The 27,893-nt window shown below is 37.2% G+C and overlaps 1 protein-coding gene across 1 annotated transcript; it reads left to right on the top strand.

Moving 5' to 3' along the window:
• The first annotated feature begins 18,292 nt into the window (after positions 1 to 18,292).
• LOC149141309 (serine carboxypeptidase 24-like) lies at positions 18,293 to 27,314 on the top strand. The gene is given in 11 exon segments (XM_089447220.1): positions 18,293 to 19,044; positions 22,407 to 22,514; positions 23,489 to 23,600; positions 23,659 to 23,735; positions 24,194 to 24,279; positions 24,362 to 24,409; positions 24,412 to 24,594; positions 24,697 to 24,827; positions 26,317 to 26,415; positions 26,523 to 26,628; positions 26,778 to 27,314. Coding segments are annotated over 11 exon segments (1,362 nt in total). The 5' UTR covers positions 18,293 to 18,782; the 3' UTR covers positions 26,928 to 27,314.
• Positions 27,315 to 27,893: the final 579 nt, after the last annotated feature.

Here is a 27,893-nt window from a genome sequence, read left to right as displayed (position 1 = left end):
ACAGTTTACATCATCGACTGGTAATCAAGTGGTTTCTAACATGTTCGACATCAAATCATTTAATCACATGGCTAGAATCGTACCAATTCGGAAAGTAGAAGTGAAGACCCTGGATCTAGTTTCTACCATCCAGGCTGCGAGGAGTTTTGTATTCATTATCTATGTAGACTAATCATAAACAGATGGCTGCGTCCATACTGTGTCTACAAAAGTCTATAAAAAATGATGTACTGCAAGATCATTCCTGTATCAGAGTAGTTAGTCCATTAGTTAAAGTTTTGAATCTGAGTATGGGAATGCCTACCTCAGTGATGATATAATCTTATACATGTATTTTGTGTTGAAAATTGCAGGTTCCAACCAGGTCATCCACAAGACAATCCTTGAAATGATAAAGCGCTTCACCCTTCCTAGAATTACAAAACCCTAATCTATTCCAGGCTTCGCACTTTAGGGGGCAATCTGTTACACTAAAAAATGTCACCATGACTATTTACAGTTAGTATGGCTCAATCAACAGTCATGCTACCCTCTTAGGCAAGTCTTATGCCTCTGCTATCCATCTCAAACTCAAAAAAGAGAGAAAGTCTTGTAAAAAATGTGTTTATCTCTGGGGACGCAGGTTCTCTCAAGCCTTACCTGCGGGGACGCTCACAATGTTCACAAAGGCTGCGTCCTTGGACGCTCTGTATGTTAAGGGACAGGTGCGTCCTTCTGTAAAAGGCAAAATGCGCAAGTTTCATCTTAAAAAAGTTACTTGTGGTTACTTCTAGAACTTTCTAGAGGTCGGTTTGATGAAATGGATGCGCCTCCAGTTGGTTCATGTATCCCTATTAAGGAGGAACTTATCCCATCAATAAGGGAGCTATCCCACCCAAAGAGGGGGATTATCCCATTGATGGTGGACTTGAATAACCTCTTTACAGCACTATAAATAAAGGCATTGAGCCAGAGGGAGAGGAGGTTGAAGCTATACATTTTCTTTGGGTAAATGCTGCAGGAATTAGGACTCCCATTTAGAACCTTGTGAGGAGAGATTGTCTTTGCTTGATTCTACTTGGAAGTGGATGAGCTTTGTCAAAGTAGAGGAAAACCCTTGATGGACCCTGGGAGGAACTTGCACAACACCAAGGCCAGGTTGTAAGAGTTTCTTTGTTTCGTTATTAATACAAACTGGTTCATTTTTCTCAATAGCTTGTGTTAATGAGTTATTTCATGTGTTCCTTGGTCTGCATGTTGAATATATGTTTTATTATATGAGATGCAAGTGCTTGGTAATTGTTTGATTGTTTGTGGTTGCAGGAATTGATGTGAAGGAGGAGCTCATCCGGATCGGCAAGGACGGACTACAACAACAACGTTTTGGAATAAGGTAAGCCTAAACACTTGTAGTTTTCATGTTTTAAAAGGTGTATTTAGAGAAAGATCGCTCCATTTTGTCTTGTTTGTCGCTAGAGAGTTTAGACTCCTAGGGAGGTCAGTTGTGTCCGCACAAACGACTTTTTCCGCCACGACAAAGAGTAGTCAAGAAGAAGAGAAGACAATCAAGAGAACTAGTGTCTCGGTCTTGGAGTGGCTAATAGGTCAAGGTTATTGGTCTTGGTACTCATCAATTGGAATCTCTATAAGAATAATTTGTGCAGGTTTTCCTCTCAAAGAGTGAGAGGTTTTGGCCCTGGCTGATAGCCTACATTCTGTGTCTGTTGTCTATTTATGTTCACGCATTAGTAATTGTTTGATGAATAAGAACACTAATAACCTAAGAAACTAGAAGATTCTAAACTAATGAACTAAAGTCACTCCCAAGAAGTTACTAGTTAAGAGAAATCACCTAATTCATGATGCCCTAGATTTCTCAACATACAGGACTAGGCCTGACCGTCCCCGGCTGGGACTGAAATTCTGTCAAACACTTGGCATCAATGCAATCTATAGGACATGAATACAAGACAAAGAATAAATGGTTGATAACTCATATGAGACTTGACAAGAAGGATCACCACCCTCTTCCCTTAATTGTTTTGACATCAATTAGGTCTTGCATCCATTATCATTTCAGTTACAAGTGAATACATGAAACAACCATGACTATAACCAATCACATAACCATCCTTATAACTAGCATTAAACAATGTAAATAACAATGAGATAACAACCATTAAAGCCAAATCATAACAAGTAAAAAATCAAGAGAACTTAGCTTTTATTAAACATAGGCAAAAGCTGACCAGGTTCGGGACTTCCACGCACCACCCAACCGTAGACATGGCTGAACCAAAATCCTTCTTTTAGCTAGTCACCCCCATGCCATATTCCAAGCATGAATGTGGGATCTCATGGATAAACCAATCCAAAAACAACGAAGGGAATCTAGAGGTTAAACCACCTCCACCCTCACCAAACCGTGATCTCACCAAAACCAGCACCGAGATAGCAAAACCAAACCGAGCTTGGAATGCCTCCAGACTCCATCACTATCCTTTAGGAATTTTCTATCTCCTTGTCTGATAGGCTTTACCACAATCCACACCAGATCACTAGGCCCTAACTGAGACTCCACCCTCAAGCTTTACCGTATATCCCACTAAAACCATTCAAGGGATTCCTAGGCTTTTGGAAATTTTCCTGAGACTACATCCACCTTGGATTTGAAACCATCTAGAAATTCCAAATCTAAAATCCAAGAAAATAATCCCATCACACCATGGATATCCGAAAAAGGCAAGGCTTGGCTTAAAAACCATTGTCATAACTCGACAAAACCATGAAACTAACAACAAGATAACCATATACTAACATGCAAATCCATGTATGTCAAAACTAGCTAGGAAATCACACATGCAATATGTTACCTTTAAGTATTCCTGCTAAAGCTGCTTGATCCTACTCCTCCTTGATTGATCTTTACATTCCTTTCTTTCCTTGTCCTTCCTTGCTTACTTTTCCCTTTCCTTGCTCCAAAGCAAACCTGAGCCAAAAACTTGAGCAAAAATCTTGCCAACTGATCTTCAGAAGCCTTTTTATCAATGAGGCCTCTAATTTCTTCAATTTTCCATTATTTTCCCTCAATTTCCTCCTCACATGCAACCTATGACCTTTCACCTTCCTTTTCTCCTAACTTTCATTATTTTCATAAATAAATGTGCCAAAAATGCCCCTTTTCCTTTCCAAAGCTTTTTCCATTGCCTTTGCCAATTTCCTCAGCCATAATAAACCAAATGAACACCCACACTAGGATGTCTTGCCTAACATTGAACTTTGAACAAGTGTCCCATCAAACATGGTATTATTTTTCCTTTATTAACTTTTATTACATGAACTTTTAACTAGGGGCTATCACACTACGTGTTGTACCAAATACCCGAATCTGCTCCGGATCTCCCGAATTGACCATGCCTTGATCAATATTGATTCCAACACCTAGAACTTCTATTACACATTGAAATCGTTCTACTGCAACACACAGAGAACCAGATGACTGAATCAATGATCTAATTGACGGGTTTTCTTCTCGAAAGGAAAATACACTGTCATGCTTCAACTCATTTATTAAAAAGCCAAATTACATGGAGCGATTCACACACTCCTTGGTGCTCTTCCTTTGTTCTCAAATTGGATCCTTTGATAATCAATATGACTCAATTCTCTGAACATTTAATTGTACACAAATACTTTATTTTTCCAATTAAATTCATATTCACACAAGGATTGAAATTCTACCAATTCCAGATTTCACATAGATTGGAATTCTTCTAATAACCATGCACACAAATAATTCATACACAGAAGATATGAAAACCTTATTTCATTTAACTAAATATGTACATACATCCTCAAGCTCTTGTTTCTATTTCTTGGCCTGGTCACTCAATATGGGTGTGCCTGCCTTGTCTCCCTCTCGCCTCTTCACTTTTTAATCTCCCATACTATATGCTTTTATGTTCATAGGCTTACAAAATTAAACCAAAGGATTTTGAAACCAAAATTGGTTTAGATCCTACAATTATTCCACAACAACCTCTTAAGACCCCTTAGATCCACAAAATCACGAGGAAAATCTCTATGATCTGGATTGGGTCATTATATTATTTTTTATCTATCTCGATGCATTTGGAGTGGAAAAAGTGGAGAAATCAAATCACATGACCATTTTTACTAGCGAGACCTAGTTTGGAAAAATAGGGTCTGAAACCTTCTGGGAGCATTTTGAGGCATCAAATGCAATTTTTTTTTTTTTTTGGGGGGTGGGTGGGGGGGGGGGGGGTGGCAGCGGGCGTAAAACTTTGTTGCTTTAGCCCCACACCTTTTCATGTTATTCTATACACATAGATCTTTTCAATGGCACAATAAGCGCATCAATCATAGTTTGTATGCAAAAGTTATGCCACTTAGAAGTTGACCTTCCTATTTTCACACCTATAATTCATGAGGATGTCGCATTAGCCCCCATTATTAATGGAAAAGGGGTTAGCCATGTGTTTGTGATGTAAAAAAATTTAGAGTCTATATTTTAACTCTATTTAAGAGTTGAATGTTGAAAATAGCAACAAGAAATGATAAAAATAGAAATGCTAAAAATAGCATTGCTATAAATATAATTTCAGGATATATTCCAATTTTGATTTGTCCTTGAATCAAAATTAAGAACTAAAATTCGAATTTAGTCTCACTAGCTATTTGAAAAATAATTAATTAATTCATCTTGAGTTAATTAGTTGGAGAAATTCAAACATGAACTCTTTGTGAAGACATGCAACAATTATCCCTTTGATTGAGGACATTATCCCTTAATTAAGGAGATAAGGATGAGTTGTATTTGAGTTGTAATTAGTTAGATCAGTTAACTGAGTTAAGTCCAATTAAATTATTTCCAAATAGTTTGTGGAACTAATTGTGAGTGCAGTCTGTTAATGCATGTATGCATGCAACTAGTGTTTTCCAAATAACTGAATATTCTCTCATAAATAACTGAGTTGCTAGGATTTTCCCATAAGAAAATCTCTTGCATGCAGAAGGAATTCAATCCTTCAGGATTGCGTAGTTTCTACGGAGGTCAAAGCAATGTGTGAGGTGATAATCACACAGGTTACAGCTGGAGGACCCAGGGAAAACTGCGCAAGGAAATAGGAGGCTTGGAGGACAGAGGAGAAGGCATATGTGTTGTCTATTCTATCTATGAGTAGTAGTGAGGGATTGTAATGAGAGTTGCATATCTTGAGAGATAAAGTTTTGTGTAATCATGAGATATTTCCACTTGTATGATAATACAGATAGCGAGGTTTTTAGCTGAGGCTTTCCCCAGAGTATTCTTCTGTGTTTCATGTGTGATTGAATCTTCTTCTCTGTTATATGTGTTATGTTTGATCTTGCTCAAAATCGATTAAGCTTTTGCAAGTTTGATTGTAGAAGTATATTAAGTATTTTGGTTTAGTACATTGCATAATCAGTTTAATCTACAGTGAGAATTTCTACATGGTATCAGAGCAAAGGTGATTAAAGTGGAGAACAGTATACAAAGAATGGAGAAGTTTGAAGTTTGAAGTTCTTGATTGTAGGTACAAAATCAATTTCTTATCACATCTCAAAGTTCACCAATGGTGTTCAATGGCTTGAGACTCGAGTATGCCCTGGATGGTAGCTTGAATTACATAGCATGGAAGGATCGCATGGAAGTGGTATTAGAGGACAATGATTTGAAGGACTTCATTGATCAAGAAGTCCCCAAGCCAGCAGCAGCTAATTCCCAAGAATTGGCGGAATGGAAGAAATGAGTGGTGAGAGCATGGAGGATTCTTCTGGAGGGAGTTCGAGACCATATTGTCTCGAGTCTCCATGGGATGAAGGCTCTGTTTTCAATGTGGAAGACATTCAAGGACCTATATTAGAACAGCAATGACCAGAGGAAACTGGTGCTGAAGAACAAGCTTTGGAAAATCAAGTGTGAAAAGGGAAACACGATTTCTGCATATCTGAACAAGCTCACCACCTGCAAAGATGAGCTTGGAAGTGTAGGAATCACGACAACCGATGATGATATGGTGAGTCTTTCTCTCCTCAGTCTTCCTAAGAGTTAGCATAGCTACCAAGACTTAGTGAATGGAAGAGAGAAACTCCCAGATTGGGAATGACTGTAGTCAGACCTGATGCAGGAGGAGATCAGGAGGAGCACTAAAGATGGTTCTTCATCCAAGGAGGATGAAGAAAATTTCACCTTAGCGAGTAAGGCAAGGAAAGGGAAGGAGAAGGATTCACATCCCAAATCAAGTTCTTCTCATGGAGGGAATAAGATTGACAAATCTAAAGTGAGATGCTTTAAATGTCATGAGGTGGGCCATTATGTAACTAATTTTCCATTGAAGAAATCCAAGAAGGGATCCTTAGAAGGATCTGAAGGTGAGGCATTGGCCTCTCAGTTTGAATTGGATTTCACCCTCATCACATGCATGGTTTCATCGATGATGGGTTGTGGTTGGTTTCTTGATAGTGGAGCCTCATTCCACATGACCGACGATAAGAGTTTGTTCAATACCTTGGAGGAGAAAGACCTCCAGATGCACATAGAGATGGGTGTAGAAATTTTGAATAATTTAACACATATTCAACAGAGATTATCCTAATCATGTACTATTGCGGAATACATACACAATACATAAGCTCCTCTACGTTGATCATCAATATAGCAGCATCAATAACAATAAAACATCAAGAGCATTCAAACATTAACACAATATGTAACCCGGGGAAAGCATCTCGCTAAAAACCCCAACTATCTGTATATTAATGATTGAGACCATGTAACATTACAAAGTACAATGCTTATCACAAGCAATCCAGTACCAGCTCCACCTGTTACACACAATATAGCTAAGATCTGACCTCCAAATCTATTCCACTGCTTGCCTGCCTCCACTGCTCAATACCTGCTCAAGAATTGATGAGAATGGTTTACCAAACTCGTATTTCACCTCCAAAGAATCACTCACACTGTGTTAGATGTGAGAAGAGGCTATAATACTGGGCAAATACATGAGCAAACTCATTGGCATACTCAATCCCTTGATTGTACCAATCCTCATGCACAACTATAGTCACAACTGATAGCAATCTGATCCTCTAACACTTGTCCCTATTGAACTGAACATGCACTGACATGCAAATAAGTTAATTGATGTATTCTATAGTTGTATTATGAGTTAATAATTAGTTTAACAACTCATAATTAGTCTATTTGCAGTTAGACTAACTACAACTAGTTTAACCAAGTCAAACTGAACACAACTCCATCAACTCCACCAAACTCAACTGATTGAGTTCTAACTGAAGTCATGCATGCAACAACTCAATTGACTCATAAGAAAAGTGTACTTCCTTCTGACAGCTGCATGGGCCACATCTGTAGCTCAAATTGAAGTGCTCCAAGAGAATAAGATCAAGTTTATAGTCCAAATATTATTATGAGACAATAATATTTGACTTTTCTATTTTGGACAGCCAGTCTAAAAATAGACTTTGATCACTCCTGATGTGATCACTCCTATTGTGGTCATTCCTACTGTGATCACTCTTGTTGTGGTCACTCCTACTGTGATCACTCCTGCTGTGGTCACTCCTGCTGTGATCATCCCTGCTGGGATCCAAAAATAGAACTTGCGCCATAATTTGCCTGCGGGCCCACTTAGTGAAGGCGACTCTTTTCACTAAGCTCCATCATCTTGTTGCAATCTCAACACTCCCTCTCAACAAGATATGGATTATCAGCAACCCCTATCCTGCCTCGGTGGTACTCGAATTTTCTCCTGGTGAGAGCCTTCGTCAGAATATCAACATCCTGATCCTTCGTTGGAATGTATGAAAGCAACATGATCCTCCGCTGCACACAATCTCTGATATGATGGTACCTGATGTCAATATGCTTAGATCTATCATGAAATACAAGATTAGCCGAAATTTTAGTGCAACTCTGGTTATCATAGTAAATCACAGTAGGATCCAAATGAGAACCGAACAAACCAACCAGGATCTTCCTCATCCATATAGCCTCGCATGCAGCCAAACTTGTTGCCATATACTCGGCCTCCGCTGAACTGAGTGCCACGGATCTCTGCTTCCTGTTGTACCAAGAAACTGTTGTCGATCCAATACTGAAGACCCCTCCTGATGTGCTCTTTCCGTTTGTTGGGCTCCCTGCCCAATCTACATCCGTGAAGCCACATAGCTTCACCTCATCCTCCTGTCTGTGCCACAAACCATATCCCGATGTGCCTCTCAAGTAGCACAATACATGCTTGCCCGCCTTCCAAAAGAGCTTGGTAGGCTTAACCATAGCTTGTGAAAGTTGGTTAACTGCATAGCATATATCAGGTCATGTATTGACCAAATACATCAGCGACCCCACCAACTGTCGATAAACAGTGGCATCCACTTCTTCTCCCGACGTGGCATCCTCCTTCCTCCAACCTCCAGGAAGAGGAGTATCAACAGGCTTGCAGCCATGCATGTTGAACTTCTCCAGTATCTCCCGAGCATACTTGCCTTGAGAAACAAACAGTCCACCACTATGCTACCATATTTCCAATCCTGAGAAATAGTGAAGGAGGCCCAAATCCTTCATCTCAAACTCTGTAGCAAGATCCTTCTTGCATGACAGTATCAACAGCTCATCACCCATTAGAATCAAATCATCAACATATAGTACAATGATAAGCAACTTACCCTCCACGACAATCTGGTATAGGTTAGGATCCACCTCGCTCTTGGAGAATCCAAGTCCTGTGAAATAGTTGTCTATCCGTGTGTACCAAGCACGTGGTGCTTGCTTCAACCCATATAGCACTCTCTTGAGCCTTCACACATGCAACTCGCTGTTGAAGACCTCAAAGCCTTCGAGCTGCTCAATGTACACCTCCTCCTCAATGACTCCATTGAGGAACACAGTCTTCACATCGATCTGATGAATGTGCCATCCCATCTGCGCTGAGAGAGCAAGAATCATCCGTATGGAAGAATACCTTGCGACAGGTGCAAAGGTCTCGTCATAATCGATCTCCTCTATCTATGAAAAGCCTCGGGCAACAAATCTTGCCTTGTACTTCTCTACACTCCCGTCAGCTGCTTGCTTAACTTTGTAGATCCATCTCGAACCCACCACTGATTTCCCTTCCAGTCTAGGAACAATCTCCCATGCACTGTTTTTGACAATAGAATCATACTCTTCCACCATGGCGTCTACCCATGCGGGATCCTCCGCAGATTCCTCAAAAGAGGATGGATCAGTCACAACACACTTGCTCATAAGAGCCATGTATCCAGTGTACCGATCAGGTGACTGTCTCTGCCTGCGTTGGGCTGTAGGTGGTCCTACAACTTTCTCTGCATCTTGAGCCAGTCGCTCAGCTTCTATCAAGCGCTTTTGCCCTCTGATGGTTGGCGCTGCATGAGTGGTCTCTTCCACTCCATCAACCTCGTCCTGTGGCTGATCCACATCCTGAAGCTCATCCTTAGGAACTAATATCTGCTCATCTACATGCAAGTGTAGCTCCCTCTCAAGCGAACACTTCATGGCTTTCTCCTCCTGAAATTTTATATCCCGTCGCACAGCAGTTTTACCATTGTCTGGCAAATACACACGATAGTTTTGGGGCATATCAGTGTACCCCACAAATATCCCAACCTTTGCGGTCAGCTCTAACTTCTTCCTGGCATCCTTCATCACATGCATGTAAACATTAGTACCAAAAATCCTCAAATGAGAAAGATCAAGCTTCTTACCAGAATAAGCCTCCTCGGGTGTACTCATGCCAAGTATCCTATGAGGACAACGATTTTGCACATAAAATGTTGTATTGCATGCTTCCGCCCACAAGTGAAGGGGTAGGCCCTGATCATGCAACATTGCCCGTGCAGCACCCACAATCATTCTGTTCTTTCGCTTAGCTACCTCGTTCTGCTGTGGGTTATGGGGAGCTATGAGCTCTCTACGAATCCCTTCTGCCTTGCAGAAATCCTTGAACTCATCCGAGATGTATTCACCACGATTATCGCTCCTAAGAGCCTTCACCTTCTTCCCCGACTCCTTCTCGACTAGTGCTTTGAATTCACAGAACTTTGAATATGTCTTGCTCTTCTTCTGCATGAAGAAGATCCAGCACTTACGAGAGAAATCATCAACAAAAATCACATAATACCTATGTTTTGCTGTCGAAGCAACTAAGAAAGGTCCACACACATCTGTGTGAATTCTCTCAAGGATCGTTGTGGCATGACTATACTTCTCGTGAAAGGTGGCTTTCAAAAACTTCCCCAAAGTACACCCCTTGCACTGATCTGACTGCGCAAGTGTGCCTTTAGGAAGCCCTGTAGTGATCTGCTGCAGTATCTTCAAGGCTCCATGGTGAAGGTAACCCAATCTCCTGTGCCACAACTCGCCATCATCCCGGCTCACCAATCCTTCTGCCTTGCCTGCCATTGCTACGCATCCATCTACATGCAACTGATAAAGTTTCCTCACTTGAACCCCTATCTTCCGGGTCTCACTAGTTGTCTTGCTACACAAGAAACCCTTTCCCTCGCTGAAAACAACATCACACCCCTTGTCTTCTAACATCGCCACTGAGATAAGATTCTTCTTCAATCCTGGAACATGCATGATTTCCTTCAATACGAAGGGTTTACTAGACTCCCTCTCAAAGGAAATGGTACCGATATCGGTCGCACTGTATCTACCATCATCGTCCATCTTGATGTGCACTCCAAGATCTTTGTCCTCCAGATCAGAGAACAAATCTCTATCTCACGTCATGTGAAAAGACACACCACTGTCCAAGAACCACACTGATCCCATCACACTTGAAACCAAGCATGCGATCAATGAAAAATCAAGCTCAAACTGCGAGGCTAAAGCCTCTCCTGTTGTCGATCCAGCAGCTTGCTTGTTCTTCTTCTTCTGTGGACAATTAGTGGCATAGTGTCCGTGCTGGTGACAGTGAAAACACTTCACCTTGGACATATCCTGCTTCTTGCCTTTTGCACCAGACTGAGAAGCTTTCTTGCTCTTCCCTTTCTTTGCTTTGGCAGCCAAAGCGCAATTCTCTTCATCAGCTCCCGTTGACGAAGATCCGTCCCTGGTACTCCGCCTAATCTCCTCCTGCACAAGATCTGACCATAGTCTTTCCCATCCTGGTAATTTTTCCCGACCATTGACAGAGTCCTGATAGGAATTCCAACTCTTCGGAAGACCAAGGAGAGCCAAGCTCACCAAGTCCTCATCATCGACAGTAACCCCCACACTTCCCAGCTCATCTCGACACTGAGTGAACTTCGTGAGATACTTGGGCATACTGTCACCCTTCTCGCATTTGATTTTTCTGAGTTTATCTTTGAGCGCCAGCTTCCTCTGATAGCTCTTGCTTTGGAATAATTTTGTTAATGATTTCCACATCAAATATGGAGTAGCCTTTCCATGGAGGCTGGACACAATGTGATCCTTCACGCCCTCCAACAGAATCCTTCGACATTTTGCATGTCTTCTTTTTCCAAGCATCAGCTTGAGTAGCATCAATAGGCTTTGGGACATCCGTATCTATGAACTCCTTCAGCCCATTATCATCCAATACTGCCTCCATCGTGTCCTTCCATGCAATATAGTTTTAGCTGCCCTTAAGAGCATACTCCAATCGCAATCCGTTGAAAGACATTGCTGCGTTGTCACCAAGAAAACACTGCTGCAAATTCGAATTCCACCAGCAACCAACTCAACCGCCTCAGATCTAAGATTCGTGAGAACACAATATTTCTCGTACAGAGATTGAATGTATGGGCATTCACCAGATATCTCACCTTCCAAAGGAAGGATGAATCCAGAGGCTACCTGGCCCGATTACAGACTCTGCCTGAAGAAATAGAATGTAAACACTTCCTGAATAGTAGATCTGATGATCAACAGCTCCGATACCATGTAGAAATTTTGAATAATTTAAAACATATTCAACAGAGATCATCCTGATCATGTACTATTGTGGAATACATACACAATACATAAGCTCCTCTATGTTGATCATCAATATAGCAGCATCAATAACAATAAAACATCAAGAGCATTCACACATTAACACAGTATGTAACCCGGGGAAAGCATCTCGCTAAAAACCCCAACTATCTGTATATTAATGATTGAGACCATGTAACATTACAATGTACAATGCTTATCACAAGCAATCCAGTACCAGCTCCACCTGTTACACACAATACAGCTAAGATCTGATCTCCAAATCTATTCCACTGCTTGTCTGCCTCCACTGCTCAATACCTGCTCAAGAATTGATGAGAATGGTTTACCAAACTCGTATTTCACCTCCAAAGAATCACTAACACTGTGTTAGACGTGAGCATAGGCTATAATAATGGGAAAATACATGAGCAAACTCATTGGCATACTCAATCCCTTGATTGTGCAAATCCTCATGCACAACTATAGTCACAACTGATAGCAATCTGATCCTCTAACACCTGTCCCTGTTGAACTGAACATGCACTGACATGCAACTGAGTTAACTGATGTATTCTATAGTTGTATTATGAGTTAATAATTAGTTTAACAACTCATCACTAGTCTATTTTCAGTTAGACTAACTACAACTAGTTTAACCAAGTCAAACTGAACACAACTCCATCAACTCCATAATCAACTCCACCAAACTCATCTGATTGGGTTCTAACTGAAGTCATGCATGCAACAACTCAACTGACTCATAAGAAAAGCGTACTTCCTTCTGACAGCTGCATGGGCCACATCTATAGCTCAAACGAAAGTGCTCCAAGAGAATAAGATCAAGTTTATAGTCCAAATATTATTATGAGACAATAATGTTTGACTTTTCTATTTTGGACAGCTAGTCTAAAAATAGACTTTGATCACTCCTGCTGTGATCACTCCTGTTGTAGTCACTCCTACTGTGATCACTCCTGTTGTGGTCACTCCTGCTGTGATCACTCATGCTGTGGTCATTCCTGCTGTGATCATCCCTGCTGGGATCCAAAAATAGAACTTGCGCCATAATTTGCCTGCGGGCCCACTTAGTGAAGGCGACTCTTTTCACTAAGCTCCATCATCTTGTTGCAATCTCAACAATGGGTAATGATGAAAGGTATAGTGTTTTAGGAGTGGGCATGGTTGCTTTTCAGAGGGAGCATGGAGCTCTTATCACCTTGACAGATGTGAAGTATGTGCTTTGACTGAAGAAGAACTTGTTATTGATTGCGATGTTGGAGGACAAAGGCTATGATGTAGTCTTCAATAAGGGAAAGGTTTTCCTTAGATACATGGCCATGATACAAGTGAAGCAGATTGGTTCACGAGTCAAGAACCTGTATGCTTTTGAGGTTCAAGATGCATGAAAAGCCTTGAGGAGCAAGGAAAATGTTGGAGACTTGGTGGTTGAGAGGGACAGAACATTACCTCTCAACATGCAGCGCTAGAAGAAGTCTCAGACAATTGTGGAGGAGCCACAATTCGTGAACCAACTTCAGGAGGTTATGGAGCAGCCACAACTGGAGAAGCCAAGAGGAGACCGAATGGAGGCATCCACTCATGCAGAGATCTCCAGTAGGGGGGAAATTTCAAGCCAAGTGGGCAGAGGGATCACATGCAACCATACCTCTAGGTGGGAGGTGGGGCGATGTGAAGTGATAGTCCCAAGAAGGCTAAAATAGGGGTGGGATCCTTGAGGTACCCAGCCTCTTTGATTAGACCTTGCTACAGGAGCTCCGACGAGGAGTATTAGGACTGGCTAAGTGGGTAGAGATAGATACGGATGGAACGACAAAGGAAGCTTCAACATCAGAGGGTGTTTCTAGCCCAACAGGGAGGTCAGTTGGGAGATCAGTTACTTACTTCTCAGTAACAGAGTTGCAGTTCAACATTGGGTAGCACGATGCAACATGACGAGAGGAGGTGCAGTGTGGATGCAGTGCTGGGAAAAAGGACCAGTAGCAGCATGGAGGCAGCAGGAGGAATCAGTGGGATTGATGCAGTCAGACATCAAAGTGACAGAGGCTAGAGCAGTCAGATACAGAAGAGCGCAGAGAAGGACTGACTAGGTAGAGTCAGCAGAAACGCAGAGTTTTCAGTCGACAGAGCTAATAGCAGTTAGAGACTTTGATGACAGAGGCATCATTCTGATTCAGGTTGGATATTTTTTTTGTTTCCAAGTTGCTGGAGAAACAACACTTGAGAGAAGTGTTGCATGCAGAACATTCCAAAGGTTTAGGATCGAGAGTGTTGAAAATAGCAACAAGAAATGATAAAAATAGAATGCTAAAGATAGCATTGCTATAAATAGCATTTCAGGATATATTCCAATTTTGATTTGTCCTTGAATCAAAATTGAGAATTAAAAATCGAATTTAGTCTAACTAGCTTTTTGAAAAACAATTAATTAATTCATCTTGAGTTAATTAGTTGGAGAAATTCAAACATGAAGTCTTTGTGAAGACATGCAACAATTATCCCTTTGATTGAGGAAGTTATCCCTTAATTAAGGAGATAAGGATGAGTTGTATTTGAGTTGTAATTAGTTAGCTCAGTTAACTGAGTTAAGTCTAATTAAATTAGTTCCAAACAGTTTGTGGAACTAATTGTGAGTGCAATTAGTTAATGCATGTATGCATGCAACTAGTGTTCTCCAAATAACTGAATATTCTCTCATAAATAACTCATGCATGTCAGTTCAGACAAAGACCCAGTTGAGATTAAAGGCAGGGATAGTGTACTATCAGTTTCTAGGATTTTCCTATAAGAAAATCTCTTGCATGCAGAAGGAATTCATTCCTTCAGGATTGCGCAGTTTCTACAGAGGTCAGAGCAGTGTGTGAGGTGAGAATCACACAGGTTACAGCTAGAGGACCCAGGGAAAACTGCACAAGGAAATAGGAGGCTTGGAGGACAAAGGAGAAGGCATATGTGTTGTCTATTCTGTCTATGAGCAGTAGTGAGGGATTGTACTGAGAGCTGGATAGCTTGAGAGCTAAATATTTGTGTAATCTTGAGATATTTCCACTTGTATGATAATACAGATAGTGGGGTTTTTAGTTGAGGCTTTCCCCAGAGTGTTCTTCTGTGTTTCATGTGTGATTGAATCTTCTTCTCTATTATATGTGTTATGTTTGATCTTGCTCAAAAACGATTAAGCTTCCGCAAGTTTGATTGTAGAAGTAGATTAAGTATTTTTCTTTAGTACATTGCATAATCAGTTTAATCTACAGTGAGAATTTCTCCATTGATGTAGTTAAATTTAACCACTAGTAGGCTATCACGCTATGGTATAACCAAACCACTAGGAGGAAGAGGCATTCCATTCTTTCGAGAGCATTTTGTTCCATAGTTGAGTAAAGGTAACTAGGAGAGATAGGAAGAAGAGCACACAAAGAGTATTTGTGCATTGTAGCATCCCACGGGCCACAAACATTATTCTTTGTACCTGCAGTCATATTTCAAATCACAGAAAGAGAGAGCGAAGCGACCTCACCTTCCAGCTGGCTTTTCTCCTAAAAGGGTTTCTGAGAGCATATCTTGTGTCTTATGTGTGTGTGCGTGTGTGAGCTTATTTTGTTGTTCTCTACTTTTCGGCATAATTTCCATTCATATGCCTGCACTAACTACAGTTAAATTTACAGATCTAGAAATTTACTAAAATTGTAATTGTGTGAAAATTCAGAATTTTAATATATTATTATCATATCTGTTGTGACAAATTGTCTAGTGGAATATCCATGGCAGTTTACGGGTCACTGTACGATCTCTCGGTCCCCTTCTATACTTCTACAAATCTCAAAATCCATACATTAATAAATCTCAATTATGACTTATACATTCTTATTACAACTTAGGAAAATAAAGAACTAAATTAAAGGAGCCTACTCCCTTTAGTAAATTTCAAAGACGCCTTAGGTCTAAACAAAGTTATTGAGTTATGAAGGGATTGCTCCTACATCAAAATCTATAGCCGCGCACGATTGAAACTAATCTAGATATATATTATCTCCAAATCTATCAAGTGTTGAGAAGGATCAAATATCTCGAGGTACAAACCTTTTCTCAAATTTTACACTCAAAAAAAAATTTATGCCTTGAGATATTTGATCTTTCTCAACACTTGATAGATTCAAAATTAAAAATAAATCTAAATTAATATTTAATAGAATTAATCTTAATACATAATATATTATTTATAAAATTTAATTTTTTTAATATTTAATTTTGATAAATATATAAATATAAAATTGGATTTACACACCTACATTGTACATGATTTATAAATAAATTCTACTCACATCTTAGAAAACCCATAAGTGTGAAATTAAATTTTCATCAATATTAAAAACCCATTATTCCTTATTCTTAAAACTTTATATAAATAACATTTATACTAAATTATTACTTCATATATTCATTTTCATTAATACACTCCACTTTATAACAAAGTTTTCTAAACAAAGTATACCCTAACATACATTTTAAAAGGGAAATTTTATTTTTATTATATATATAGATATAATTTACCGCAGTCGGTGATGGAAACTCGTCATAGTTACTTAAAGCTTTAGGTTTATGGTAATGAAGAACGTTGTAATTATGAGTAGGATCTATGCTCTATGGTCCTTGGAAGGGTAAGACTCAATTATTCCTTCCCACCTCATTGGAATTCCTTTATCTTCATTTAGAAGGCACAATGATAATACGACCCATTATAATTATTATGAAAAGAAACATACATTTCACCCATGAGTCATCAATTTCTCTCACCAATAATTTCTTTCAAAGCATTATTTGATGTTGTATCTTTATGCTCATTATGAGTAATGACTTGGCTACTCATACCTCATCCTCATAATTTTCCAATAGAGATGTGTATGGAAGTGGAAGTGGGTCAAAGCAAAATGAGAATGAAAGTTTAATGAGAACGTAAAAGTGTGCAAAATACACCCATGGGACATAATGGCCAAGTGTTAGGAAAAATGATTTTGTACCATACATTGCTTTATGCACCCATTTTGACCTTAGGCAATCAATAACTGTTTACAACTCTTCATCAACATTATTATTATTTGAATGAACATTATTATAAGACATTCAACTAAAATATTGATGTTTCGTTGCTAAAAAAGTATGTATGATTAGAGTCGAGTGTAAGGAAAATGAAGCTATATCCTAACATAAATGAATGTTGTTCATTGGAGTTCAGTAATGATCATAAAAACAATTAAAAAAGAAAACCTAATCTTGCAACCTTAGGTGGGTGAGAATATGAGTTTGTAAGATTAACACACGATTCTCCCAATATTTTAGGCATTTTAGACTCCCCTTTTAGACCAAAAGTGGGAGGATCGTAAGAACAATTTGAAAAAAAAAACATAATCTTGCAACCTTAGGTTGGTGAGAATATGAGTTTGTAAGCTTAACACACGATTCTCCCAATATTTTAGGCATTTTAGACTCCAAAATTGGGACAAACCATTCCATTCATGATTCCATGAGCACATGATAGGAAACTATTGATTACAAGGGAAGCAAGATAAGGGCGAGGCTTATGATGCAAAAATGGTCATGGTCCCCTTGGGGGCATGGCATGGCATTATATTACTCTATTAAGAACATGGTATTATATTATTACTCTTTGACTTATCATTAGGGAAAGTCCTGTCTATTAAATTGAAGGGAATTGAATTTTAACATTTAAGTAACTTTATGATGAAATTTGTATAATGTATAGATAAAATTTGTGTTTATCTAGTTCTAAGGGATAGTTTAGTTAGTGTAGGTTTTATTGTTGAGTATTTTACTGATTGAGAAGTTATGGGTCAAATTTCTTTGACGTCCTTGGAATTAGATTCAACATATTAGGTCAACGAATGGATCTGCCCTATTGGGAGGTCATGGGTAATTCATGAGTCAAATCTCCTTAACACCCTTAGAATTACACTCGACATAATAGATCAACAGATATATCTGCCCAGATTATTACTTGTGAATGTAGATCAATAACCCTACACTAAACTAGAGTTGGAAAAAAAATTATGTTTGCCCATCCTCATGACCATGGAAATGTAAATAAACAAACAGAGCGCGTGCATTGAACACAGAAATGAGCGCAAGGACCTTCCGTCCTTGGCACTCCACCTATAGAAAAAAGATGGTAACTGAAAAAATTAAAGACAAAACGTAAAAAGACATGTAAAATTTCTCTAGAACGCACGTGATTTGCAGGGTGCCGGGCAGAGGGGGAGTCCGGCGATCGGCACCGAGCTTGCTGCCCGGCGGCAGAATCGGGTTGCTTGACGTTACCTGCCACCTTTTTCGTCACTTTAATATACCAAATTACTTCATAATTGCAGGGATTAACAGTTTAACAGTGTACAATCCTGCTGCTGCGGCAGATTTACACTGGTGCTTCTTGGCACGACTGGAGTTCTTTATATATATGTGAGCTTGCCAGATTAGAAATGGCACTGGGGTACCATGGGTGTGCGAGCATGTTAGTGTATGAAAGTCAAGGGGTTTAAGTATTCTGTGGTATTGCTAGGGAGGATTGGCATGCGCGCGTGCTTATTTTATTTTATGTTTAGCTCAGAGAGGCCATTCATGATTGTGTTAGGTGTGAGAGGGATTCAAGTTCTTATGACACTTGAATTTCTGCAGCAGGAGACAACAGAAAGAAGGAAAATCTAAGAGAACGTTGGGAAAAAAGTTTAGTCATATTTTGTGTCTGCAATTGTTTATTTGGGTCAATATGTGTAGCCCAATATGGAGACTGTTGTGGGTTTTGCTGTGTGTGTTAGTGGTGTGTAATGTACTGGTGCAAGGTGATAAGAAGATTGGTGAGTATATGAATGACAAAGTAACAGAGCTTCCTGGGCAACCCCAAGTATCTTTTGATCAGTATGCTGGATATATTGTGGTTAACAAGGAGGAAGGCCGAGCTCTGTTCTACTGGTTGACTGAGGCCTCTCATGGCTCCAACTCCAAGCCTCTTGTTCTGTGGCTTAATGGAGGTATAATCTAGTATGACCCATTCATCATAATTCTTTACTTCTGTGCTTCTGGATCTTACCATAACATCTCGTTTTTCACTTTTGATGCTCTGTAATTGCAGTGTGTATGGTTTATGTAGAGATTGATTTTATTTGTCACTGCAGATTTTTGGAATATTTTAAAATCCAGAACAAACAAACATGTAGTTCAAAATATTGACCAAACAATTAATATAATTTTTTTCCTTTTTCACCTTTTTAATGTTTTTTAAATACAATGTATATGTAGAAATTGATTTTACTTAAGTCATTGCAGATTCCAGAAATATTTCAAAATCTAAAGCAAAAATGTGACCAACTGAAATGAAGTAGAACTCTGCAATTTTTAGCTTCTGAAACTTCAATATAGGATTTATTTTTGGTTGCCATTACCAGTAAGGCTTGCAATGATTTCTGAGCGGATAATGACCAATCTACATCCTAAGTTTTTCTTCTTCAGTTGTCAAACATGATACATTACTCTCTAGCGCTTGATATTGTAGTTCATGTTACATGAATCTCCCAAAATGTTTCTGCAAGTTATTCATCTTCAACAGTTAGGAAAGTCGAGGAAAAATCCATCCAGAAAATGCTACACGTCCAAACTGCATTACGCGAAGCCAAGACTTCATGGAACAGCATTTATAACTCTCACCGACATGAGTTATGAAAAATTGTTGTGTACAGACACAATCAGGTCCATGCATACCTCTGATGCAAATGTTGTGGCCTGTATTGATAGGTGTTGTAAGTTGAGTACAATTGTCCATGGTATGTCTGTACAGTTTTGTTGGGACAATCTCCATACATAATTCTCAGCAATGTCCGGGGTGATGTGCCCATGGATTTGACCATAACCAATGCTTGTTGGATGGGAGCTGTACTGAGATGTGAACGGGTGTTTGCAAAGCTGTATCGAAACGTGATATTTGGTAGACTATCAAAGTCAAATGCCTAACTAGCAAATTCCTAGGGTTCGTTTTCCTTGTCCTGTGAGATTTATTATAATTAGCTGGCAAAGCCTACAGAACTTCTGTTCAGGAATTGATTGATCTTTATCTACTGTTGTCAAGAATGAATGATAGATCTAGATGCTGGTATAAGTACTGAGGCCTCTATACCACACATAATATTTTTATTCTAAAAGGCAAACTTTATGGATTGACCCAAAACTCTTCCACTCATACATACTTTCCACATGATTTTTTGACCGTATTTATATGCTGAAATGTAGGCTATGTAATGACAATTATATGGTATATATGGAAATATATATTATTATTATGGAAACCTCTTATAGTGTATATTGAAATACATATTTAAAATGTAATAAAAAAATGATAATTTTTAGAAAAAGATTTTTAAGAATTATGATTTTAAATTGTTTAATCTATACATTTTTAATGTTTTTAGATTTTTTTAAGACACTAAATCTTATTTATATATTGAAAAACACATTTTAAAAATTAAAATATTACAATCTAATCTCAAATTATATTTTCGTATGTATAAAATGTATTAATAATGAATAGGCTAATTTATATATCTTTTAGGTTGACTTTTAATTCATTATTTCTCTGAATCTTAAGAAGTGAATTTTTCCTGTCTTGTGGTCAAGAAGCTATTCAGAGTAGTTGAAGAAAAGGGTAAGATCAGTTACCCCATTACAAAAGGTGCATGTTTTAATGTCAGCACTTGCAGGTGTAGGAGATAATGGCCATTATTGTGGTTCAATCAAATCCATCCCAATCAGAGAAGACAGTAAGGTGAGCTCTCACTCCTATCCTATGACTTATATTCAGAGTAGCCTCTTCATAATGAAATTAATGCGGGTAGATGAATCAGTCTGTGAGTCCACATCTCCCACAGTTGTCAGCTGCTAGCTGCATTAGCGAGGTTTCATAAATTCCAACTCTAATGCAACTAACTACCATGTTGGCTAGTGTGTTCTTCATGTTTGTATTCAAATTTCTTGATCTGTCAAAGATTTATCTGGGTACTAGTGAGGTTTTGGTAGATGGTGATTTGACTGGGACACCCATGATATCTAGTTTCTGGGACTGTTGCGTAATAATCTGCATGAGAGAGTCGGTATGAAGGGGTGCAGGAACCGAGGTGCCTTTGTCTTTTCTGCTGCCATAAAGTAGTAGTAGGTTCTCGATATATATCCAAAAATCGCCAAAACCGACGCAGGCAAGCAAGCAGCTATATTACCATATAGATGGTGTAGGTGCTGAGAAAATACGTTACAATCTGTTATTGGCCACCGCAATCCCGGGTGTTATAAAACAATTATTAACTTTTAAGGTATAGAATCTGGATTCGTAGTTCCAGTAGATAAAAACAAAATTCTTTATTCCATCAATAAGTGCAAGTGGCAGTGAGGATGGTGAGAGATTCTGTTGGTGCAGGAATTATGAGCATCATTGGGTGGCCGTGGAAAGAGAATTATTGTGCAAACTCAGGGTAACACGTAGAAGGAACCCCAGCACTGTGACTGTGTTGCAGTTTGTGGAAAACTTCATAAATGATATTCACACATAATTTGCTGCTGCCACATGCCATTGTGCTATGTTCATGCTGAATCATTTGTGATTATCATTTCTTTGCATGCAGATTGATCTCTATACAAAGTAGATATGCACAACCCATTAGTCAATCACGTAATATACAGTGCGCTTGAAAATTTGAGTGATGGTTAGTGCGGTTGTTGGAATTCTTTTTTTGGATAAGGCTTGTATCATTGGAAACTATTTCATTGTGGCGACCTTATCATACAGTTAATTTATAGTTATATTTATATAGATTGCAGATTATAGATCGCAGGTCTTGAATTATATGGTTGATTGTGGGATATAATTATATATAGATAACTTATTTCGGAATATATGGTTGATTGTGGGATATAGTTATATTTGTATAGATGATAAGTTTTGAAATATATTAGGAATTTTTGGAATATTTTAGGATTTGATTGATAAAAAATTCATAATATTTCCAAAATTTATGATTTAAATAAATTTAATGCAAATTAATTAATATGCTTATTTTAATTATTTTAATGGCAAATTTTACAGCATTTTGAAAGAGAAAAACGAAGTTAACTGTTCAACTTAGCTTTTGATTTCAGAAATATTTCGAAATTTATAATTTCATGCAAAATTTATATCTCACATATGTTCACGTTTATACTAAAAAATAAAACAACTACTAGTAATCATCCATCCACGATCAGGAAGAAGATTTTAAGAAAACTCCACAGTGACCCAAAAATGATTCTCATGCAAACATAACATGAGTTATTAAAGTATGACAATAATAATTATAACATTGTTTGATTGCAGGTCCAGGATGCTCATCAATAGCCTATGGAGAATCAGAAGAGATAGGCCCATTTCGATTAAACAAGACAGGCGCTGGTCTGCACTTAAATCCTTTAGCATGGAATAAAGGTAATTTACTGAAATCTGGCTGGGAATTGATGTCATGGTGAATTTCGGATGGGCCAGAAAGAGTCATCATTGCTTTCTACTTTCATTGGCCTGTCTAATGTTCGACACTAGCACATCTCCACATCAGCTTAGGTCTTACCTTGTGAAAGTTGTAGTTTTTTATTTCATTTGAATACTCCTAGGCTTCATAGGCTATTAATGTGGCCATGTAAAAACACTAAGCGTGAAAATTATGTTCTCAGGATTGTTTCTAGGATAACAATGTTTTCTTTTTACTAATTACCTTAAGGGCAATGCAGATTTCTACTTCATTTATTTTCCAACTACAGTGACATTAGTCATATTTTTAGATTGTTTCATGATCCGACTATCCCCTCAATAGTGTACTATGGAATTAAGACTAGACTAACCTAGCACATCTCCACATCAGCTTAGGTCTTACCTTGTGAAAGTTGTAGTTTTTTATTTTATTTGAATACCCCTAGGCTTCCTGGGCTATTAATGTGGCCATGTAAAAACACTAAATAATAGCGTGAAAATTATGTTCCCAGGATTGTTTCTATGATAACAATGTTTTATTTTTACTAGTTACCCTAAGGGCAATTCAGATTTCTACTTTATTCATTTTCCAACTATAATGACATTAGTCATGTCATATTTCTAGATTGTTTCATGATCAGACTATCCCCTCAATAGAGTACTATGGAATTATCAATAGAGTACTATAGAATTAACACTAGAGAGTTAGATACATTTGAAATATATTAATATTATATTAGAAAAATAACTTTTTAATGGGAAATTTTGAAAATATTTTCTATTAAAATAAAATAAAAAATTTAACTGAAATTCATTGCATTAAATTTTTCTAAATTTTTTCCAAAAACTTTAATATTTACCATTTCGATGATCTTTGCCTTGTTATATTGTTCGTTTACATAACCATTCGTTTGGGTAAATTAACAATTTGGCAGTGGCCAATTTACTTTTTCTGGAGTCTCTTGCTGGAGTGGGATATTCTTATACAAACACGAGCTCAAATTTAAAAGATACTGGAGACAAACGAACTGGTAATTTTATCCATCTACTTAGTTATATAAAATTATTGCAAAAATACATGGATCTGAATTACTTCTTTTCCATCTTTTCTCATCAACTGGTTTGAAAGGTTTCCTCAGTATAAACACAGAGAATTCTATCTTACTGGCGAGAGCTATGCAGGTTAGTAGCTGCTTTAAATTCAGTTAGACTATGATATAATAATTAGTTTAAATTGTTAATTAGGTTTATTTAGGATGGTTGGAAGGAATGATTCATGTTTTATGGGTTTATTTAGGATTGTTGGAAAGAATGATTTATGTTTTAAGTTTGGTTGGACTTTGATACAATAATTAGTTAAATCCTTAATTAGGTTTAATACAATAATTAGTTTAAATTGTTAATTAAATTTATTTAGGATGGTTGGAAAAATGATTATGTAAGTTAATAAAGACATTAAATAAAGTTTGATTCTAGTATAATAATTGCTTATGTAAATTAGTAGCGACATTAAATTCTGTTAGATTCTAACATAATAATTAGTTAAAACTGTTATGGTTAGGGGAAATAATTTGCACACTCGTTAGGTTATATTCTATTCTGTTCTGAACTGTAAAATGCATGAAAATTCGTTTACACAGGACATTATGTCCCACAACTTGCAAAAAAAATATACGAGTACAACAAAGGAAAGTCTAAGCCATTTATAAATATGAAAAGATTCATGGTAAACCCTTCTTTCTATAATTTTAGTTTCTATTATGATTTAGATACACATTTACATATGTAAAAGAATAATATTATTGAAGGTGGGAAATGTAGTTATGGACAATTATTATGACAACTTGGGCACTGTAACAATTATACTTATCATAATATTATGAGGCATTGCAATTTTAGAATGCAAGACAATTCAAATGACTGTGATCATTACATCAACCATGCAATGAATCATGAGTTTGGTGACATAGATCAATATAGTATTTACACTCCTCCTTGTGAAAAGTCTGGGAACAAGACTTTCGTTAGATTCAAGAAATCGGTATTTGTCAATCTTGACTTCAGTATATTTTTAATTATATATACTCCAATCGCTAATACTTTCACCACTGTGTATAGTTTACTATTTCTTTTCATTTTGCAGCTACTGAGGCAGGTATCAGGTTACGACCCTTGCACAGAAAGTTATGCAGAGAAATATTATAATAGACCTGATGTTCAGAGAGCCCTTCATGCCAATACCACAAAGATTCCATACCGATGGACTGGATGCAGGTGTGTCTGGGAGGCATTAAAATAGAGAATCCTCCCATTGATACTGAATATTCACAGAATATATAGATATAAACCATTTCTATTTATGATTTCCATCTGCAAACATGGTAAATGATTTTTTATGAACTATATTACGGCATGAGTTCTGATATTAAATTAAGTATAATCTTCTTTCAAAAAAAACACCAGTTGAGATTAATGGTTAGGTAAAAGGAATTTAAATGTCAAACTTCAAAGCTACCTCATTTTTTTATGTTAAGAATACTTAAGATAATCTTAGGAACATTTTTATTTTCTGGAAATTTTTTTTGGTGGATTTTTCATGTCTAATTTCTCTATAATTCAAAGGTAATTTATTGAAATCACAAACTTGATGGTAACCCCTGCACAATACAATATAAGTGCCTTAAAGTTTTCAAAAGTGCTGAATCTATATCTACAGTCAAAAACTAATTTAAATAACACAAAGCAAGATTTCACCTCAATTTTTTCAACCAAATTTAAAACTCAAAAAAACTCACTAAAAACAATTCCTTCAAATAATGGTAAAATAATTTATTTTATTACAATAAATTACATATTTATTAACACAGTAATAATAAACTTTTTATATAAAGCATCTTACATTTACTTTAACCAGCATTTCATAGGTTTACTTCACCGGTCAAAGTCCCTTAAATGTATTTTTTTTTTTCATTATTTAAAAGATTTGTATCTCCTTCTTCCTGGCCATATGATCCACATGAAATTTAAACTGTAGTTGATTAATGTCAATAGGTGTTAATTGTTTGCTCAATTAAATTATTTTTTTGAACCTTATTTTTCTTTGGTAATGGTTGATTTTCTCTTTTCTTTATTTTTAAATTTAATAAAAGAAACCTAATATAATATTGAAATAAAATAATAAATTTATTAATTAGGAAAATTAAAGCTTAAGTTTAATTTTATATTTTTGTGTGAAAATAATTAGTAATATAAGGCAATTAGAAAAAATAAATCAAAAAGCTCTATCAATAAAAAGCTCTATTCCAATATAAAGATGCCTATAGTTCTAATAAATTGACCATGGTAATTATATTGAGCTTTTTCTTAGGGATCATCACATTGGAAATTGGTGTGAGGATTTAAATTGACCATGGTAATTATATTGAGCTTTTTCTTAGGGATCATCACATTGGAAATTGGTGTGAGGATTTTTAGAACCAGTAAATGTGGTTGATTTTCACAAAAATGATGATTTTAAAAAAAAAATTATTATAATGGTTGGTTTTAAATGATGATACTAAAATATCCAATATAATACAAAAATATCTATTAATAGATCTGAATATAATTCTACTCACAAAAACCTCAATTCTGAAATTATAATTATAATATATTTATCTTTAGTGTGCTGTAAATACACTTACACTTTCCTTTTCTCTATTTGATACTAATTTGTTTAAACATGATCTAACTCTCTTTCATAATTTCAAAATGTGATGTTCAGCGATGTCCTCATTCGCAATTGGCAGGACGCAGATTTTTCCGTCCTGCCCATTTACAAAGAGCTCATTGCCAATGCCAGCCTTAGAATTTGGGTTTACAGGTTCATAAATTTCTTCCTCTTTTCTCCTTGTATTTTGGTTTTCTTTCGCACATTCCTTTAATGAAATTGTGAACTGGGCAATGATAAAGTATATGTTCTCGCCTCAGTGGTGATGCTGATTCTGTAGTTCCAGTAACAGCAACCAGATATTCACTGGCTGATCTTCTTCTTCCAGTAAAAACTCGTTGGTACCCATGGTACACCCATAAACAGGTTCCAACACTTCAACCAGTATTATTACTAGTAATTATTTCAGTAGCAGACTAGTGGATCGGGACCCAGATTAGATTCAATAGAGTCCTAGCTGAGACATGAACTGTCTAAATCTTTTGGTTTCTCTGTATGTTGGTATTTATTAATAGGTTGGAGGTTGGACGGAGGAATACCAGGGTTTAACATTTGCCACCATAAGGGGGGCTGGCCACGAAGTTCCACTCTTCCGACCCAAAAGCGCCTTCCAGCTTTTCAAATCATTTTTATCAGGAAAAAGCTTGCCTGCAGAACCTAATTAATCAAGCTGGTTATGAATTCTTTCAACATTCTGCAAATATACCATATCAATTCTCTTATTGGTAGATTGAGACACTGCAATTCTTTTCATTATGGTTTTAGCCAGCTGTGATTGTCAGAATTGACAGCATAAATTATATAGGTGTCACACCTTTTGTTTCATATAGGGTAATTAAAGGAAATTCAAGCGAGTGTTGCACCAAAGATAGGAGAGGCAATTGCAATTTGCAACTTGTAAGCAATTATATAGAAAGCTGAAGAAGGTTTAATGTAATTTGTCAAATTTGCAGAAGTTTGTTCTGATATTTGCAGAACGTGAACGTCTGGATCATCAGAGTTATTCACTGCAATGCAATGAAGATTGTTGTGAGAGAATCCATTGGTAGAAATGTTCGTTCAGTGGAATCTTGTACCTTTGTTAGTGCTAGAATTTATTATTTTATTTATTGATTTCTGGCCAGTAATATTAATGCAATGAAAAGCAACGAGACAACCAAGTCAACTTTCTCAACTCTGAGATACATTAATAACAAACTCTGGAGAGAAGTCAGTAGCATGGGAGCTACTTTTTAGGCTAAATTATGAAGACACACGGGTTTCATTTTCAAATATAAATGTCGGCATCTACACTAATAACTAGCATTGGATCATAGCGGATAACGTAACCATCAGCCCGACACAGTTTCTGTCACTGCCGCTTCTGAGAACGCAACATTATTCTGTACTGTCCCCACAAAAATGTCTTGTAAACCCATTTCACATGTCATACATATGAGGATGCAAAAATGCCACATATATAGAATAAACCATATAAGTTTGGTTACAGATTTAGGGAGCAGAAATGTGTAATGTAATGGATTTTTAACCTGAAATTTTTCTGATGGTTACTCTATTTATCACCAGGGACCATAGAAGAGTCTTGCAAATCAAAGAGGAGTTTTGCAAATCAAAGAGTTTGTTGACTTGTG

This window comes from Pinus tabuliformis, chromosome X (genome assembly GCF_031772625.1).
Source record: "Pinus tabuliformis cultivar Carrire ecotype Pingquan chromosome X, CPIR1, whole genome shotgun sequence".
Classification (NCBI taxonomy): domain Eukaryota; kingdom Viridiplantae; phylum Streptophyta; class Pinopsida; order Pinales; family Pinaceae; genus Pinus; species Pinus tabuliformis.
Note: the sequence above shows the minus strand (reverse complement) of the source record. Positions and strands in the feature narration are given on the sequence as shown.